The sequence below is a fragment of the Electrona antarctica genome, assembly GCF_951216825.1.
Source record: "Electrona antarctica genome assembly, chromosome: 17".
In the NCBI taxonomy this organism is placed as follows: Eukaryota; Metazoa; Chordata; class Actinopteri; order Myctophiformes; family Myctophidae; genus Electrona; species Electrona antarctica.
This window is the reverse complement of record NC_136798.1, coordinates 17,715,459-17,734,229: the sequence shown is the minus strand read 5'-3', so window position 1 is coordinate 17,734,229 and position 18,771 is coordinate 17,715,459. Positions and strand designations below refer to the sequence as shown.

At 41.6% G+C, this 18,771-nt stretch overlaps 1 protein-coding gene across 1 annotated transcript; it reads left to right on the top strand.

The window, feature by feature from the left end:
• The first annotated feature begins 803 nt into the window (after positions 1-803).
• On the top strand, positions 804-15,035 carry LOC306940385 (solute carrier family 23 member 1-like). Its single transcript, XM_079525440.1, has 12 exons — positions 804-905; positions 1,519-1,650; positions 2,148-2,305; positions 3,854-4,013; positions 5,228-5,409; positions 5,952-6,072; positions 7,639-7,795; positions 8,166-8,419; positions 12,472-12,636; positions 12,756-12,864; positions 13,731-13,826; positions 13,965-15,035. Exons 1-12 carry the CDS (start codon positions 813-815, stop codon positions 14,213-14,215), a joined length of 1,878 nt encoding a protein of 625 aa, XP_079381566.1. The 5' UTR covers positions 804-812; the 3' UTR covers positions 14,216-15,035.
• Positions 15,036-18,771: the final 3,736 nt, after the last annotated feature.

Genomic DNA, 18,771 nt, shown 5'->3' with positions numbered 1-18,771 from the left:
TTTTTCAATTGTAATCAATAGGATAGTAGTGAATGCTGAGTGCAAACACAGCCAATTGTGTTCATTGGAGTGCCCGGCCCATGCAGCGAGGAATCAAACCCCATCTCCAGTCCACTTCAGTGGCCAGAAACGTTACGCCTGCGGCACCCAGACGCTGACTGACATACTCAAGTTCTACTGGAGACATCTCTGCATCATCTTTCCTTATGACAGTGAGTCAGAAGCACAATGTTCCACTGTGCAATATCATTTGCACATTTTCCACATGGACTTTGGGCCATGATGGTGGTGTACATTCAAGCGCAAATGTACTGATATCTGTCTGCATCAGTGCCTCTGCCATGGCTGAAATGATGAAATCACACACATAGTAAGAAAAGAAGACTAACAAGAGATTGTTATGGTGCAGTCAGTGGGGCTGTTAATCTGTGATATATCTCTGGAAACATCATAGTCATATATAAAGGGTGTTTTAAGACCACCACTGCACCCAGAAGGCAGGCTTCAAAGCCACTTATATACAGTATTTTATGCCAGGACAAATTTGCCACCTTGCACCCTGTGTATTTATTGTTGTTTTAATATGCATGCATTTGTGTTTGTAACCTATTCATTACATACAGTGTCACTCAGAGTAGATTCTGTTAACTTCCTAACTAGATAATTGTTACGGCCTGGTGAAGACAATAAATGGTCAAATAAAAGGAGGAGAGTTGGCAGGTGTGCTTATCTAAATGGGAGGGACTTCTCTCTCACTATATCATTCTTAGTATTTCCTTCTCTCTCTCCAGTCTCCATGTGTTTCCTTTCATATGTCAACTCTGCCTGAAAGACCAAAAAACAAGCTTTCACTTCAGACGACAATGGGCAAGAAGAGCAGAGGCCTCAACAATAATGCTTTTCATGTGAGTACAAAATCCTCATTCATCCAGAGACTGTAACTATTAAAAAGTCATATGTCATTGTTGTTTTGCTTTCTTTATATCAGTAATTGTCTTGTACTGTTCATTGTTGTTGTTTTTTTGTATATTTGTATTGTCATTTGTGTGTAAAAAAGGAAAATAAATACATTGTTGAAAAAAAAGTCATATGTCATATTTTCACCAAGTTGAAATCTGAAACCTAATGACCTTCAACTCATATAATTGTATTTTTCTTCACATAATGGGTACTGGATACAGGGTTCAAAGTTTGAAGAAGGACATGAAAGTAGCCTCGTCCGTCAATAAAGTTTGGCACTGAACACGCTCTTAATCTGTGTATTGCCGATTGTTTATTTGTGCCTTTGAGCTCTACCGTATATCTTGTTTATGTCGATGCTTTATTTATTTAGGATTTAGCTGCCCCTTAGCACTTTGGTCAAGGAAAGGAGTGTTGTTTTTAAAGGTGCTTTATGAATCAATTTGACTTCACTAGAAATTTCACTTGACTGCCTGCATTACAACATCTATACTGGATGTGACCTCTCGTTGTCTCTGTCGGTTTGTAACACTGTGGCGCTGACATATGGCACCACAGACAGATGAAGAGCATGTCAGTGACAGAGAGGATTGTGGGAGCAGCTGTTCAGCAAAGGATGAGAGAAACAAACTGGCGTACTGTGTGACTGACACACCTCCCTGGTATCTGTGTATCCTCCTGGCCGTTCAAGTAGGTATCTCTCTTCCTGCGTGGCTGTTCATGGGTCCCTGTTGCTTTTAAAGGGGAATATATGTCAGATTTGCTCTCGTCTTACTCACAGAAGGCCTAGAACGTGAATCAGATTGAAATGGGAAAGGTTACTATTTAACAACTGGATTTGACTCTTTATACGGGATCTCCTTGAATGTCTTGTGTGAATGACTGTCCTGCTTGCTTCAAGTGGCCACAGTGGATGTTTCAGTGATAGAGACAAGAGACAAAATCTACACAAAATTTCCCTGGTTTTCAACAGCACATGAAATCAGCATAATGAAAACAGACATCTTGGCCAGTAATCTTCCACAGAAATGGAATATTCTGCTTGATGTCCATGTGTGCATGTTAGTGCTCATTGTCCATTCAGTCATATACTCTTGAATAATTGTCAAGTCAAGTCCCTGTGTATTTGTTGTTTATGATTACTTTAATATAAACAAACATAATCCCTCTCCTCTCCTCCTATCTAGCATTACCTGACAGCATTTGGTGGCATCCTCTCGATTCCTCTGATCCTCTCTGAGGGCCTTTGTCTGCAACATGATGGCCTGACGCAGAGTCAGCTCATCAGCACCATCTTCTTTGTTTCTGGCCTCTGCACCTTACTGCAGGTCACCTTTGGTGTCAGGTGGGTCATTCATTCAATCCATCATCCAACATTTATGATGATCATTATTTTATTGCCAGGGCAGGACAACCTGATGAATAAGATCAGAAACACAGTATTGTACCTAAGTATCAGTTATGCAGAGTTTGTCTTGGTTCAAATACATCAAAGGACAAAGACAAAAAGCCAAATGACCAAATTCCTCACTCATATGTCATAACTAAGGTGGAATTGACATAATCTTGATACCAGTAAACCATGCAGTTAGCCAGTAAGTACAGCCTATCTAACAAAAAACCGACTGAACTGAAACTGAACTGAAACTACAGTATTAGTTTTCAATGTATACTAGCTACAAAATTATAACAAGGTTCCAGTTCACTTTTCAACTGCAGTGCCATTTTAGATTAGGAGATTGCATGATGTGCGAAGTTGACATTTTGGCCTAAAGGCAACACTAGAGGAGAGGTCATGGAGCTAAATCAGAGTCCATCTGCAGAGAGCAGGTATCGTTAACATAATGTAATGTGTTGCTAATAAGCGAGTGCCACAGTTTTGTTTTCTAACTGTGTTCAAGTGCAATGCATAGTGTTATTAAAATACCGAGGACACACTGTTTCATGGCACCACAGACATATCTTTAGAAAATAATTGCAGTGTATTTGAGTATGGCTATGGGAACAGTGCAGTATTTTATCACTTGGCTGAGTTTCAAGAAGGACTCATGGAAGGAAAGAGAAAACTGAAATAAGATGAAGATGAATTTGATAGCTGTGCTCTCAAAAGTAATATTTTCTGTGCAGATCTTTCAACTTAATGCACAGGTGAGATCATAAGGTTTTATTCAACCTTTCTTGGTTCACGTTTAGGTTGGAAATGGAGTTAACTAATGGTAGGAGAGACGATGGATGTTAATGGATGTTAATGGATGTTAAGTCTTAAACATGACTTCCGTCTGCACAAGTATGTGGCAAGTCAATATAAGTATTTTTTTATTATACTGATAGAGGCTGTAATAGCCTGCAGTATAAGGTAAGGTGTGGTCTGAACTCTGAAGACAGATACCATTCTTCATAGAAGTTTCATACTTAACCACCTTATCTTCCTCTTTACTAGCAGAAGTAGTAAGCTTTGGGATGAGACATTACAACCATGTGAAGAGATGTCTGCAAGAATGTATCTGTTGTCATCCATTCATCCATGTGCCTGTTCCGCTGAAACAAACAGAATTCTCTATGGGGTCATGGTATGAGAGTATGACTCTCATAAAACATGTTTTCAACATGTTTTACTATGGGTCAGTTAAGTTAAGATCATGCAATCATTTGCAAACTAAAAGTGCTTCAGAGGTGTTTTCCAAGACGAAGATGGTAGTCTTGCTAAAATGAGTTAGATCATAAATAGACATATGACAATCATAAACATTGAGAGTTGAAGCAATACGATTTCAAAGGAAAACTGAAACGCTTTTGGAGCTTGTAGATCTGCTATTTTTGGTGTGGGACACCGGCAGGCGGCAGCGTCCAACTAAGTATAAATCCGTCTCGAGAGTTTTGTCTTCTCTTCCAGATTGCCCATCCTCCAGGGTGGGACATTCGCTCTGCTGGCCCCTTCTATGTCCATGTTGTCCATGCCAGAGTTCCAGTGTCCAGCCTGGACACAGAACGCTAGCTTGGTGAACACTTCCTCCCCTGTTTTCATAGACGTGTGGCAGACACGTCTGAGAGCTGTGAGTCAGCCAGCCAGCACAAACACCACTCAAAACAACAGCATGCTCGCAAAAACAGCACTTCAATTGTTCAACTTGTTATTAATTCAATGACTGAACCCATGTGATTTGAGCTCCAGGAGTCATCATCCAACCCATTTAGTAGCAATGAATTTATGAATTGCTTTAACACAGCGGTTCTCAAAAAATGTGATGCCAAGGACCCCCACATTTATACATTAAGCCAAGGACCCCCAAAAAAGAAAAAAACATAAGAGAAGATCTTAGTTGTTAAATTAAACAGAATTAAAATGTAAAAAGATCTACATGCCCATGACCTTGTGAGCATGTAGATCGGCTATTTTTTAAATAGTGCTTATGCGGTTATACTGTTCCTCCTCTTGCTGGGTGGGGACCCCCTATAATCCCCTCAAGGACTCCTGGGGGTCACCAAGCCCCACTTTGAGAACCACTGCTCTAACACTGATGTTAATAGAAAATGTACAGTGAGACATTACTTTGGTCTTGCCTCACCCTGAAGGGGTTTATTTTCCAGAAATGAATGCCCGCCTCACTGAACATTATGCCTCTTCTTACACCGCTATGAGTATGTATGTAAGAGCAAAACCAACGAGTTGACGCAAAATATCGATTACGTTTTTTTTATTATCTTACACTTTTCAGTCTGCTTAGCAACATAATCAGAGAAAGAACAACGTCCTGTTATTGAGATTAGAGGTCTACAAGAAATAACAGAAAGACATAATACTGTGACAGAATTGAGAATTCGGGCCTGGGCCGTGGCTCAGTGGTCCAGGCACCTTGGCTGGTAATCCAGTCTGGCAGTGTGCCGCGGGTTCGACTCCCGATCCCGACGGCCTTTACTGCATGTCTTCCCCCATCTCTCTCCCCATTTCCTGTCAGCCTACTGTCTGTCCCTCCATACAAAATATAAAATAAAGGCGAAAGCCACAAAAAAAAACATTTAAAAAAAAAAAAAGAATTGAGAATTCGACAATGTGCTGCATGTGCAGTAATAAAGTAGTAAGTGATCAGACCAATTAGAATGTAGAATTCGACAAGGCGCTGTAATATAAGCCAAGGGATAATTCATGTTGAGCTGTGCAGTTGTCTAACAATAATGACGTTGGCTCATTTCTTCTATTCTGACTGTGGCCATGCTGATGATGCTGTAATGAACCGTGTATAACTGCACTGTATGTCCCGTTCCGCAGCTTCAGGGCTGCATCATGGTGGGTTCCGTCTTCCAGATACTGGTGGGTTGCACGGGTCTCATTGGCTTCCTCATGCGCTTCATTGGCCCCCTCACCATTGCCCCCACCATCTCTCTGATTGCCCTGGCCCAGTATGATATGGTTGGAACCAAAGCCGGCAGCCACTGGGCCATCTCTGCGTTGTGAGTAGTAGTAGTTAGTGAATTTACATGAACACTAATTCCCAGATTACTGGGAATAATCAGGTTACGGCGATAATTCAATTTTATAGCATTTGCATGCATAATTAGCATCATGCAGTGGGATTATGACATGCCATGTTTAGTTGCAATCAATACGTTCCACTCAAAAGTGGCTCAGGAGGTAGAGCAGGTCGTCCAATGATCCATGGGTCGGCGGTTCGAATCCCGGCTCCTCCTGTCTACATGTCAAAGTGTCCTTGGGCAAGACACTGAAATGATTGCATCTTACAGTACAGCCACATATTCAAACATGTACAATTTAAGCAACCCATAAGAAATTTGACAAAGTGGTTATGCCTTAATAAAGCAAAGGATTGTACGTAAATACAGCTGTCTACTCTTAATTAGGTTTTGATTACCCTGATATATACAGTAACAATCTTGGGATTAAAAAAAATCTTGATGGGAGTAAGATTGATTATATGTAGAAATGTGCTCAATTAGGTAAAATCCTGCTGAAATGGTTCTTCTTATGCATGCAGGACCATAGCGCTGATCGTCCTGTTCTCCCAGTTCCTCTGCAGCATACCAGTCCCTATCCCTGCATACAACAAGACCAAGAAACTGCACACCTCAAAGATGTACATCTTCCAGATAATACCAGTATGTACATGAGACAGTATTTCTACTTCTTGGGGAGATTGGATGGATGGATGGATGGATGGATGGATGGATGGATGGATGGATGGATGGATGGATGGATGGAATACTAGATTGGCAATTAAAAAGAAGAAGAAGGAAAAATACCTTCAAGCTTGTTTCCATTGTGGTACATACACATATAAGACAATACAACACCCGACAGATTATATCAATACCAAAAAATACTAAAAGATCTGAATCTTTACAGTTTTGAACAATATATATATATAGGACAAGAGGTACACTAGTGCGCTATGAGCAGCCATAGGAGCAGTCCATACTGGGTAAAGGTTTAACTATGACCAGAGTTTAAATGAATCCACGATTTGACGATTTAAGACCAGTTTTAGGGAAGTGCAAGGGAATTCAGGCATTTTAGATCTGCATTTTAGATTCCACTGAGTAGTGGCTGCGTAATAAAACAAATGTTTACCCTTAAACACCCTGAACCTGGGGGGAACAAGATTAAATTAACTCGCCCTGGTTGAGTGCTTGTGAGCATCCCTCACACTGGACAAATAGGACAACACTCTTATAGCATCTGTGAGGGGACATTACTCTTAAGTCTGTGTAACCAGCAAATACATTTATACTTTGATATTATAAGAACATGATGCACATTTTGGCTGCATTAGTGGAAGTAATTGAATGAAAGTAATCTAATGAATATAAATACAAAGCTGTATTGATATTACATAGATGTTTATTTATGTCTAGAAGATGCTGATTTGGAGATTCAAAGAGATTCAAAAGGCAGACGTCACCAAAGTTATCAAATGGTGCATTTTGCCATTGCAAATTATATTTAACATGCTTTATGTTCAGGCTGCTTTATGTTCAAATCCAGAATGGCCATTTGTTAGACCCTGCTGTAAAACTGCTGTAGTGCCCCATCTGTGCAATTTAGTTTTTTCTGGGGTTTTCTATTGTCATGGCAGATCACTGTTTGACCAGATGAAGAGCCTTGGCTTGAAACGTCGTCAATAAATGTATCTTTTGGAGCATATGAGTGTGCGGGTTCCCTTCTCTTTTCCTATGGCAGATCACTGAACAGCATTTGTGCCATGTTTGGTGAGGATTGAATCAACGTTGTGCCTGTGGCCCCCGGGGGACCCTGATGTTGCCCCTGGTGAGAACTATTGTCATGGCAGACCCAGGAACAGTGATTGTGGCAAGTTTGGTACGGATTGGACAAATAGTGTGCCTGTGGCCCCCGGGGGTCCCTAACGTGACCCCTGGTGTGATTATTGTCATGCATGGCAGGCCCAGGAACAGTGTTTGTGTCAAGTTTGGTGCAGATTGGAGTAGCTGGTACTGGTACTCAGTCTTGAGAAAAACACTGAACCCTGCTCCCGATGAGCTAGTTGGTACCTTGAACGGTTTCCCCCACCGTCAGTGTGTGAATGTCTGTGTGAAAGTAATGCACATTGTAGAGCACTTTTATATAGGCGCTATATAAATGCACCAATTTACTTGGTGGTTCTTACCAAGTTAAACATGCGAGTATTCTTCAACCACTGTGCTCAGGTTCTGCTAGCCATGGCTGTGTCGTGGCTGGTCTGCTACTTCCTGACCATCTATGACGTCCTGCCCTCAGACCCAAAACAGTATGGCTACCTGGCGCGTACCGACGTGAAGGGAGACGTGGTGGGCTCCGCCTCCTGGTTCACCTTTCCATATCCCGGTAATAAAGTCATGGCATCCCTTTCGCTTCCATGACCATGCATTGGTAATCATTTGTTCTATATCAGTGGTGGTTTCCAACCTCCTGAAAATCTCAAACATGTCTGTGTATTATATTAATGTTAAATTATCAATAAAGTCTGTTTTGCCAAATGTCAATTATTTGGCAAAAAAATACTGAAATATTATCACCCCACCGGTGGGAATCACTGTTCTATATAGGATTTGTTTATTATTACCTTTATTAGTAGCAGCTGTAGACTAGTAGTAGATGGAGTACTGTAATGGTAATAGCGGAAATATGTAGATTGCTACTGTATTTCCATCGTGGAGGTTCAGTCTATGAACAAACATTTTGATCACTCCTTCAGGTCAGTGGGGCGTACCAACTGTAAATGTGGCAGGGGTGATGGGCATCATGGCTGGCATCATATCCTCCATGATAGAGTCTGTGGGAGACTACTACTCCTGTGCCAGGCTTTCGGGGGCCCCGCCTCCCCCAAAGCATGCCATCAACCGAGGGATTACAGTGGAGGGCATTGGCGGCCTGTTGGCAGGAGCATGGGGCACAGGGAATGGCACCACCTCCTTTAGTGAGAATGTGGGAGTCCTGGGCATCACCAAGGTGAGATACATGTGGCAGGACCCATGGTACAGTAGAAGTCCCACGCACGCACGCACGCACGCACGCACGCACGCACGCACGCACGCACGCACGCACGCACACACACACACACACACACACACACAGGATACATATATCTTTGTTTAGGAGCGTGACAGGTGAGCCCTGTCACGCTCCACTCCGAGTCCTCGGCCATTGGTCTTTGACTGTCCTTATTAGGTTTTGGACTGTTTTTGGACTGTTCAGTATGTTTTATTTTGTATTAGTCCTGTATTCTGTTTCTGTTGTTGTCTTTTGCGTATCCTGTTCTGCATGCCTGCCCCTGTAGTTCTGTATCCTGTTCTGCATGCCTGCCCCTGTAGTTCTGTATCCTGTTCTGCATGCCTGCCCCTGTAGTTCTGTATCCTGTTCTGCATGCCTGCCCCTGTAGTTCTGTATCCTGTTCTGCATGCCTGCCCCTGTAGTTCTGTATCCTGTTCTGCATGCCTGCCCCTGTAGTTCTGTATCCTGTTCTGCATGCCTGCCCCTGTAGTTCTGTACCTGGCTTCCTTGTCTAACCTTGTGATTTGACCTGTTTGTTAAGCTCCTTGTCAGTGTTTAAGGCTGAACTCACATGTGTGAGTCTGGCCAGTTTAGGCCAAGCCATTATCCTCAGTTTCTGTTCTAGCTTTGCCTACCCTATTATTTGGGTCTCTCAGTTTGTTTAAACCTCCAGAATTGAGATCCTTGCCCATTTTGTCGGCATTTGAACTCTGAACCCACCCTGACACCTCCATAGGTTCTCACCACCACAGATTTTCAACCACTTATTTAGAAAATTGTGAACATTCTGTAGCTGATCTACTATGTGATGCATTGCGAACTTGTAGATCTGCTATATTTAAAACATGGCCAAAATAGTTATAGTTCAGTCAGTTCAGTAAGATCATCTCCACTGTAGTACTTATATATTTAATCCTGTAGATTTTATATCAGTGGAATTCATAATTGTGAAATAATTATTCAAAAATCTGAATTATAAGTATTCAAAATTAAGAGTCAAAATCAATCTGAATTTTAGAAGGGGCACCAGTGAAATTATTTTAGGAATAAGCACAAGATTCATTTGTATTTAACCCTTAACTTTAAACCACTAATAAAATAATTAAAAAGATTATAAAATAATCAATTATTATTTTATCTCAATAAATCTATGGAATCTGAAGGTAAGAGATCTTTTCCATTACATAGCCTTTCTTACTTTGCATGTGTCAAAAACCAGCAAGTTCAACTCTTGAGCAAATAATAGACTCTATTATCTTCTGAGGGAGAGAGGTCGCGTGGCAGGCGGGCGGCAGGGGGTTGGATCGTCTGGGTAACCCCTGAGCCTCTCGTCGTAGTGCCTTGGATTGCCTGGGATCGCCTGGGACGCTCAGGTCAGAGCAGCGGGGTTGGTCTGTGTAGCGATGTGGCCAAGACCCTCTCATCAGACATCCTTCTCTCTGGTTCCTTCTGGTTCCTTCTGGTTCCTCCTAGTTCCTATCCTATCCGGGCTTCATCTCCCTCCTCATTATATAGCTCTCTTCGTTGTGGAATGCATGGCTCAGTTACCATATGGTGGTCACTCTCATTGCGAGTTGCAGACATTGAGATGTCTTGTGACGCAAGCTGCATTCCCAGAAGTTGTTGTTGTGAGGCAAAGTCTCTTTGAAGTTCATTTTGGGAAAGGTGTACGCATGCACTTATCATGGCTTTAGATTTCACATAACACACAATCTGCAATAATTACATTTATTGTACAGTGAATGTCATATTTCCAATCAATGATCAAGGAATTGTGAATGAATGCTTTTATGACTGAGTGGAACATTCAAACATTATGACATATCCAAAGTCAGGGTGTGATCTGTGGCGATGACACTTAATCCAGCTGAATGGAATCAAGTATATGGTACAAGGGTATCCCATGGGAGTCTCTGAGTCTGTAGGGAAACAAGTCATTTGAATGGGTACTTCCCTGTATATGAACATGAATGCCAGTGGTGCCTGGAATTGGACAGTTCCCAGTAACAGAGTGTTTACATCACAATTCTGCCAGCATTGACAGTGTGTGTGTATCACTTGATGCTGTCTCAGCCAGAAGGTACCATACTGAACATTCATGAGGGTCAATAGGTCAGCAGACCCCTCTGCAGGGCTATAACTGTCCGGCTCCTCCACTTACATGCACAGGGTGTACATCAGGGAGAGAGAGATCACTTCACATGTTTATGAGATCATCCAATGCTTTATGTGCTATATAGCTGGATCCGATTGTTTAATTGTGCTTTATACCCTCTCGTCTACTACACCACAAATAAACACTTTGATTTGTTTTTATTCTGAACCGCACAGGAAAGTAATATGTGTTTTTTTTAAAAGCACATAATGGCTTCATTAACTTCAACTTTATTTGTCCCCATTAAAAGGGTAATAGTTTAGCAGCACCGAATGCAACATAAAAACAAATTACATCAGTAATGGCACAGACAAGTCAACAGCACTGCATCAATGAACAAGCAGGCCTAATTATCAGAACAGCAAAACAACGATACCCGTCATGCTCCTCTATACAAAGTAGAAAATAATAATAAATCAACAAAGTCATCCAGCTGCAACAACATGAACAGAAATCAGCCTGAACATCAAGATTGGGAAGCTCCCCCTTTCCCCTGCATTGAGGAGGGCAGTGGCTGTGCAGTGTTTTGATTCAGTTTTAGACTTTGTCATATTTTTGTCATCTGAAAATATTTTGTTTGAGTCTAGTTCAAGTCCACAAAATATCATGTGATAACATTTTAGTCCAGTCCAGTTTTGACAACATATTGACAAAATCAACAGTATGGCTGTGGGATTAATGAGGGTTTCTATCTGTCCCACAACTGTAGGGATTGACACTCCTGATGAAGAGGGGTAGGAAAGTGGTGACTTGGATGTGCGCAAAAAAAGACAGGGGGACAAGCAGTTCAACATAGTATTTGTTATTGGCATACACGTGGCATTAGTGTAAATATATGGTGGTGGTTCTTTTTATTCTGTGGTGGTGGTGGTGTCTTTCTCTCATGGCAACCCGGATCCACAATCATGACATGACTCCAATGTGGCTTGTGACTTGATCCATCATCATGGAGTTTACTGACTATAACTGAGTCATCTGCAAACTTCAGGATGTATTGATTGTCAAACTGGCTTTGACATTCATATGTAAACAGAAGGGTGGTAAGAGAAGTCGCCCCTGGGGGGAACCTGTAGATGAAGCGAGCTCCCCTGACATGCACTCATTCACCCTCACCCTGTGGGTTCAGTTGGAGAGGAAATTAAGGATCCAAACAGCCAAACTAGTAGACAAGCAAACTAAAGAAGTAGTTTATCCACTGGCGGTGGATAAACTAAACTGGTGGATGAAAAATCCACAAACACCTTTGCAAAAGTTGTACTGCCCTATAGGCATGTGTATGTGAATAAAGTAAAGCCCAGCCTTATATGCAAATTGAAACGGATCAGCATGGTACTGGGTTTTGTCCAGATGTTCCTATTTTATCCATTTTTCAAAGGACTTTATGATCAAGGTTTTCAGGGCAACTGGCCTGTTGTCTTTTGGGAACAGGAATCGAAGACTACATAGAGGCTATAAATTATGTTGTAGAACAAAACATGAAACTCTCCTAGACTTATGTTAACGATGGACCTTAATAAAGTTTTCTGTCTAAACTAGACACGCAGACTCTCTCTGTGAACTGAAAAAGACAAAAAAGTATTTTGGGAACAGGAATCACAGACTACATTTCTATACCAGCTGTAGCCTACACTGTATTTTTGAGCTGAACTTAGCAAAACATTAGCAAAAAAGCTATTTCCTTCTGCTTTTAGCCCATTTTATTTCTCTTTGTAATTGTATTAGTGTTTATGCCTCTTTATGTCAGTCTTCTTTATTTTAAACAGCACTTTAGTCAACCTTTAGTCGTTGTAATATATGCTTTATAAATAAAGTTTGAGTTGAAAGTTGATTGAGCATTCTGGCTGTGTGGTTACAGGTAGGCAGTCGAGCAGTTATCCTTGTCAGTGGAGTCTTGATGATTTTAATGGGGGTGCTGGGTAAAGTAGGAGCCATCTTCACCACTATCCCTACCCCTGTGGTCGGCGGGATGCTCTTTATCATGTTTGGGGTCATCACTGCTGCTGGTATCTCTAATCTGCAGGTAAACCGTTCTGTACATTTTAAATGTTTGTTATGTACGAATTCGATCAGCAAATCTTCCTCACATTTTTAATGCTTTGTTTTGGTTTGTTTTGGTTGCTAAAAGGCTTCACTTTACAGTTTGCAGACATGAACACCTCCAGGAACCTCTTCATCTTTGGTTTCTCCCTGTTCTCTGCACTTGTCATTCCAAACTGGATCAACAAACATCCTGAATTCGTCACTACTGGTATAATGGGGCTATAACTCGGAGAGAGTATAAACTCTGCCACAAATACATTTACATTAAGATGTTACTATGTAGCTGCTCAAAATAACGGTAGTGGGTCGCACACACCAAGACTTCAGTTCAAAGTATTTATTGCATTTTTGAACAGGGACAAACGTTTCGGCTATCACTGATGAAGGCTCATGGATAGCCGAAATATTTGTCCCTGTTCCAAAAATGCAATAAATACTTTTAACTGAAGTCTTGGTGTGTGCGACCCACTACCGTTATTTTTATATGTTTTGAACGGGTAGCACACCTACAGTCAGAGCGCGGTGGTCACATGAAGAGTAACTATGTAGCTGCTGGAACTTCTAGGCCATTATACAATTTTGTATGTATAATTGGGAAATCCCTAAGTAAATCCTATTACCAAACATACACCCGGCTCATCCCCCAATTAAATATAACTGGGGAAGGCAGCTACTGTACACACTGTTGTCTGATGTATGCACTGAAAATAGCAGATCTACTCCCTCACCAGTCACCACATGTTCCACTGCAACAACTCAAGCTTTAGAAGTCAATTAAGACTCGACACAAAATAACGTGTGACAAGCAACAAGTTTTTTGATAACACACTCAAATATTTTTAAATGTTTTCCAAAAGGAAACTGCTGCTTAAATAACATTGTGAAGAGTGTGCATGCAGGATTCCACTTTTTTCCTACTCTTCCAGTTAATTTATCCGACACACCTAGCTGTCCCTCGTAGGTGTGCATATGGACTTTTTCCTTCCAAAAGATTTTGTTTGTTTTTTTCTTTCCTGGTCATCATACAAGAACGTTGCTGCGATACATAATAAATACTGCTGTGCCTTGTGCCAGGTGTGGTGGAGGTGGACCAGGTGTTGAAGGTGTTACTGACCACTGGCATGTTTGTGGGAGGATTCCTTGGCTTCATTCTCGACAACACAGTTCCAGGTAAACCTCATCAAAGGAATAACTTTTTGGCAAATGTGCTACTATTGAATCAAATAGCCTATATTTACGTATTGAAGTGGATTGGTTATTTTTGGTGCAACAACACCGGCACGCCACTAAATATAAATCTGTCTCTAGGAAGCAAGCGTGAAAGAGGCCTGCTGTCCTGGAACACAGCCCACCTGGGAGACTCAAGCAGCTTCTTGGAAACGGACGAGGTTTATGACCTTCCCTTTGGCTTAAGTACTCGCCTGGCCTCCTACTCTTGCGTCCGCTATGTTCCATTCTGCCGCTGGGAAGGACCCAGCTCTCTGCACACACCTAAAGATGATGGGACATATCCAGACAACAGAAACACCTCAGAGGTCATCCATCAACAGTCTCTGTGAGATTTGGACTACTATGTGCTGTTATATTTCATATTGCAAACATGTGTAAACATTTAGTCAGAAACTACATTTTGGATACTACTGTATGAGAGAAAATATATATTTGGAAGTGCCTGAATGTATTTCCAGGGTCTAAAATATATTGTCATGTAGATATGCTTTAAGAATGGAGTGGAGCTGAAAAAGTCAGTTAAATTTTAATATTATTTGTTTAACCTCTATGTTAGCCAAACCCTCACTGAGATTAAACATCTCTTTTACATAGGCTACATAAAATATGATGAAGAAGTTAAGATCACAGAAATACAACAATCATGTTTTGCAGGCTTGATTTTGATGCATGTCAAGTTAATTGAATGTCCCATCTTCATGCAGTGTAATCAAACCTCTTATAGATGTGGGCATGCAAGTTTATTTGAAACTTATCGAATTCTGTCCACGGTGTGCCACGGCTCAGCTGAAAAATAACATTTCAAAATTGTTATTTCGAGTCACAGCAGTTCGCAGACAGAGATGGAGAAACAGAATTGGTTAAAGCATCTCTATTCTTCTCCCCACTTTCAGAGGAATTAAACACAGCCCGCGGTTGTCCATTTATCATCACGCAGCACAACAACTGTCACCCAAATGAGTGAGACTGACATCTGCTCACAGACCCAAAGCAACAGGCCCCAAGCTCTGTGTGTGTGTGTGTGTGTGTGTGTGTGTGTGTGTGTGTGTGTGTGTGTGTGTGTGTGTGTGTGTGTGTGTGTGTGTGTGTGTGTGTGTGTGTGTGTGTGTGTGTGTGTGTGTGTGTGTGTGTGTGTGTGTGTGTGTGTGTGTGTGTGTGTGTGTGTGCGTGCGTGCGTGCGTGCGTGCGTGCGTGCGTGCGTGCGTGCGTGCGTGCGTGCGTGCGTGCGTGCGTGCGTGCGTGCGTGCGTGCGTGCGTGCGTGCGTGCGTGCGTGCGTGCGTGCGTGCGTGCGTGCGTGCGTGCGTGCGTGCGTGCGTGCGTGCATAGAGTGTAGTAGGGCTTCAGGCATCCTTTGCACAGCGATCAACCAAATTTCCCCAAAGCATTCAAGGTTAAGAAATCCATTGCCAACACAAGTTTACAGTTGAATTGGAATGTTTTGGTGTACTCATAGAGATGACAACAAAAAAACATATAAACCAGAATACATGCAAGAATTATATATTACAATGTAATCAATACTGTATGTCTTTAAGTCCTTAAGTGGCAAATTAAAGGCCCTGTGCTTAAGGAGTTCATTTAAGTTTATAACCAGTGAAGCGTTCAGGATGCAGATTGCTTCAGATTGCTGTTGTGGAAGCAAGATGTTCTGGTCTTAATACTGCAGTCTTTTACCTGAAGGGAAATACAAATAGGGGGTTGGCTGGATATGGTATACTTCAGAAATAGTAGGGGCAGTAGCCAATTATTTTTGAAGCTCTGCACATAATTCTGTCGAGCAGTTTTTTTCTTGGGGGCTGTAGATTTGCAATAACATACAGAGAAGATATGTAGGCCTACATTTTCTGTTACAGTAGGACTTTAACATTTCAACCCTTGATATACTCCAAGGTTCCTATTCCTAAACTGCCTTAGAAAGATTAATAGTCTTTTAACGTTAAAAAAAATAATTATTTATGGTAAGCATACTGTGAGAAAGCCACTGAAGTGTTGTTATGGGATTTAACTCAGTGACCCAAGAGGGTTTTATGTAAATCCACAAGATCTGCATTGCAGTGCGAAATGATGATCACAATATAGCGTCCTTGGGGATGGCTTAGATACTACGAACAGGCGATACGATTGTTGATTTGAGATTGTTAAAATCTATTGTGAACTTCTGAAAGCTCACAACTGCCAAGATTTATCTGACAGTATTACTGTAAACAACCACCTCATGTTCACGTTGTGAGCTTGTAGATCTGCTATTATAGCTGTTTTTTTCATTGTCTTTTTTGATTTGTCAAAAAACACACACACACGCACACATACACACACTACTTGTTGTTATTGCAATTTATGAGCTGCGTTCGCGCGTCTTTCTTGTGTAGGCTAGATAGAATTAGAAGAGAAGAGAAGAGAAGAGAAGAGAAGAGAAGAGAAGAGAAGAGAAGAGAAGAGAAGAGAAGAGAAGAGAAGAGAAGAGAAGAGAAGAGAAGAGAAGAGAAGAGATCTATAGTGGTCTTCTCTCACGGCCACTAGATGGAAGTGTGTCTGCAGTGCAGACTATAAACTGCAAGGACTGTGTAGCTAAGGCAAAATAAATAAATAAATACACATCATCATCCACAGTGAACCTTCTACTTTAATTCAGAAGAACAATGTTTTCACTGAATCACATCGCAATTCATCTCCATGTGAAATCCCGATAAATTGTATAGTCGCTTATAATGACTTCCTTGCCTTGCAGGCAGGATTTCCACTGGTAGGAGCTGATTTGTACTCTCAGCACATTTATTTCAAGGGCCACAGAGGAATTAGGTCTGGGGAACCTGAGATTTAACAATAGCCCTGAAGGCAATCACTGTGAATCAAGAACAGATTCATCATTCATTACAGGGCACATGCAGTGACCAAGAAGGTAATCAACATATTGATTGAAAGACTGTAGGGTAAATTTGCCAAGTATTGTCAAGTAGATTCTGTCTAGTGGAGAGAGAATTACCACTCTCAAATTGAATACAGAATTACTGTACTGTCAATAGGAGTCATAATGCCCTCACATAAGTCTGTATGACAGTGACAGACTCTCACTTCTAGAAAGTGATCCTAACTTTTCCCTTTTTTTTTAAACCTGACTTATTATATTTAGTTACGTGGCAGTGTCGCACACCAAGAATACAATACCTAGGCTGGTAATCCAGCCTGACAGCATGTCGCAGGTTCGAGTCCCGATCCCGGACGACCCAATTGCTGCGTGTCTTCCCCTCATCTCTCTTCCCGTTTCCTGTAAAGCTACTCTATCAATTAAGGCAAAAAGCCCCCAAAAATATATATTAAAAAAAAAGAATACAAGCTCTACTCTAGATCTTCTTTTTTCTGTGTTTGTTGTGTAGGCCTATAGTGGCTAATGTTGGAGGCTCTCATTCATTCTATGGCGCAGACCCCGACTGATACCAGATTTTGTAGTCCAATGGAGTCATAGCTCACTGATTACTGATGCAAAATCAATTCGTATTTCAATTTTGAAGTTTTTAAAAAAATAGCCAATTAAAAAATAATCAATCCACAAGCTCACAATGCAGAGTTTTTAGATCCGCTATACAAATCTGAAAGAACTGACTATATCGTGCAATGACTGTAGGTCACTGTTTGTACATTCAGTAGCAAAATGTAGATTTTATGTTATGGCTGTGTGATACACATGCACAACGACAAGCAATCAAACATGCACAAATCCACATTTGCATTTTCTAAAAGCCTTTATTAGGCAACGAGCCATGCTGCAAGTTATCCTGCTGCGATAGGAGACAAATGTCAATGCTGAAGAAAAATAAACACTTCTCAGCTGTGAGAGACAGCCTTAAATATTCATAACACTGCAGTCCTTCCACTTCACTTCATCTCCTCCCTCTCTCACCACCACCCATCCATCCCACCCCATCCCGTCCCAGGATCCTGCAGCAAGACCCTGCCAACCACATTGATACACATGCAGGCATGCAGTGAGGTAGGGCTGGGCAATTATTACGTTTTTAAAATGTTTAAATATATATTTTTAAAATGTGCTATATCAGAGAATCAACACAAAAAACAGATAGATTTCAGTTAATTCAATCAATAGTCTGATTGAGCACTTACCCCTGTATTTGTTGTACACTGGTGGAAAATAGCAGATATTATTCGCGACTGTAGGTCGCAGATTACTATGAAAACCTGCAAAACCTGTCCGTCCGTCAGTCAGGTCACGCCTCCATATATGGTTGTCAGTCCATTACGCCTCGTGACATCACACACCTCCATATATGGTTGTCAGTCCATTACGCCTCGTGACATCACACACCTCCATATATGGTTGTCAGTCCATTACGCCTCGTGACATCACACACCTCCATATATGGTTGTCAGTCCATTACGCCTCGTGACATCACACACCTCCATATATGGTTGTCAGTCCATTACGCCTCGTGACAGCACGCACCTCCATATATGGTTGTCAGTCCATTACGCTTCGTGACAGCACGCACCTCCATATATGGTTGTCAGTTCATTACGCCTCGTGACATCACGCCTTGTGACACATCACACCACCATATATTGCCGCCAGTCCATCACGCCTCGTGATACGCTCCATATATGGCCGTCTCCATATGAAGATCACAACACTGACCTCATCAAACCCTGGATATAGCCATACATGGAGACTGGATCATCACCTAGATAGATCTGCATATAAATGAATGGGAGGGGTGGAACAGTTTGTTGTTGGGGTGGGAGGCATCCTTGAGGATGCTAAGGGCCTTAAGGCTCCATTTTCGTCACCGCTAAACCCCTTATCCCTAAACTTCTTTGCCTTTTTTTACTATTTTGCAAAACATTTTTGAATACCGGTAGTTATAATGGCCA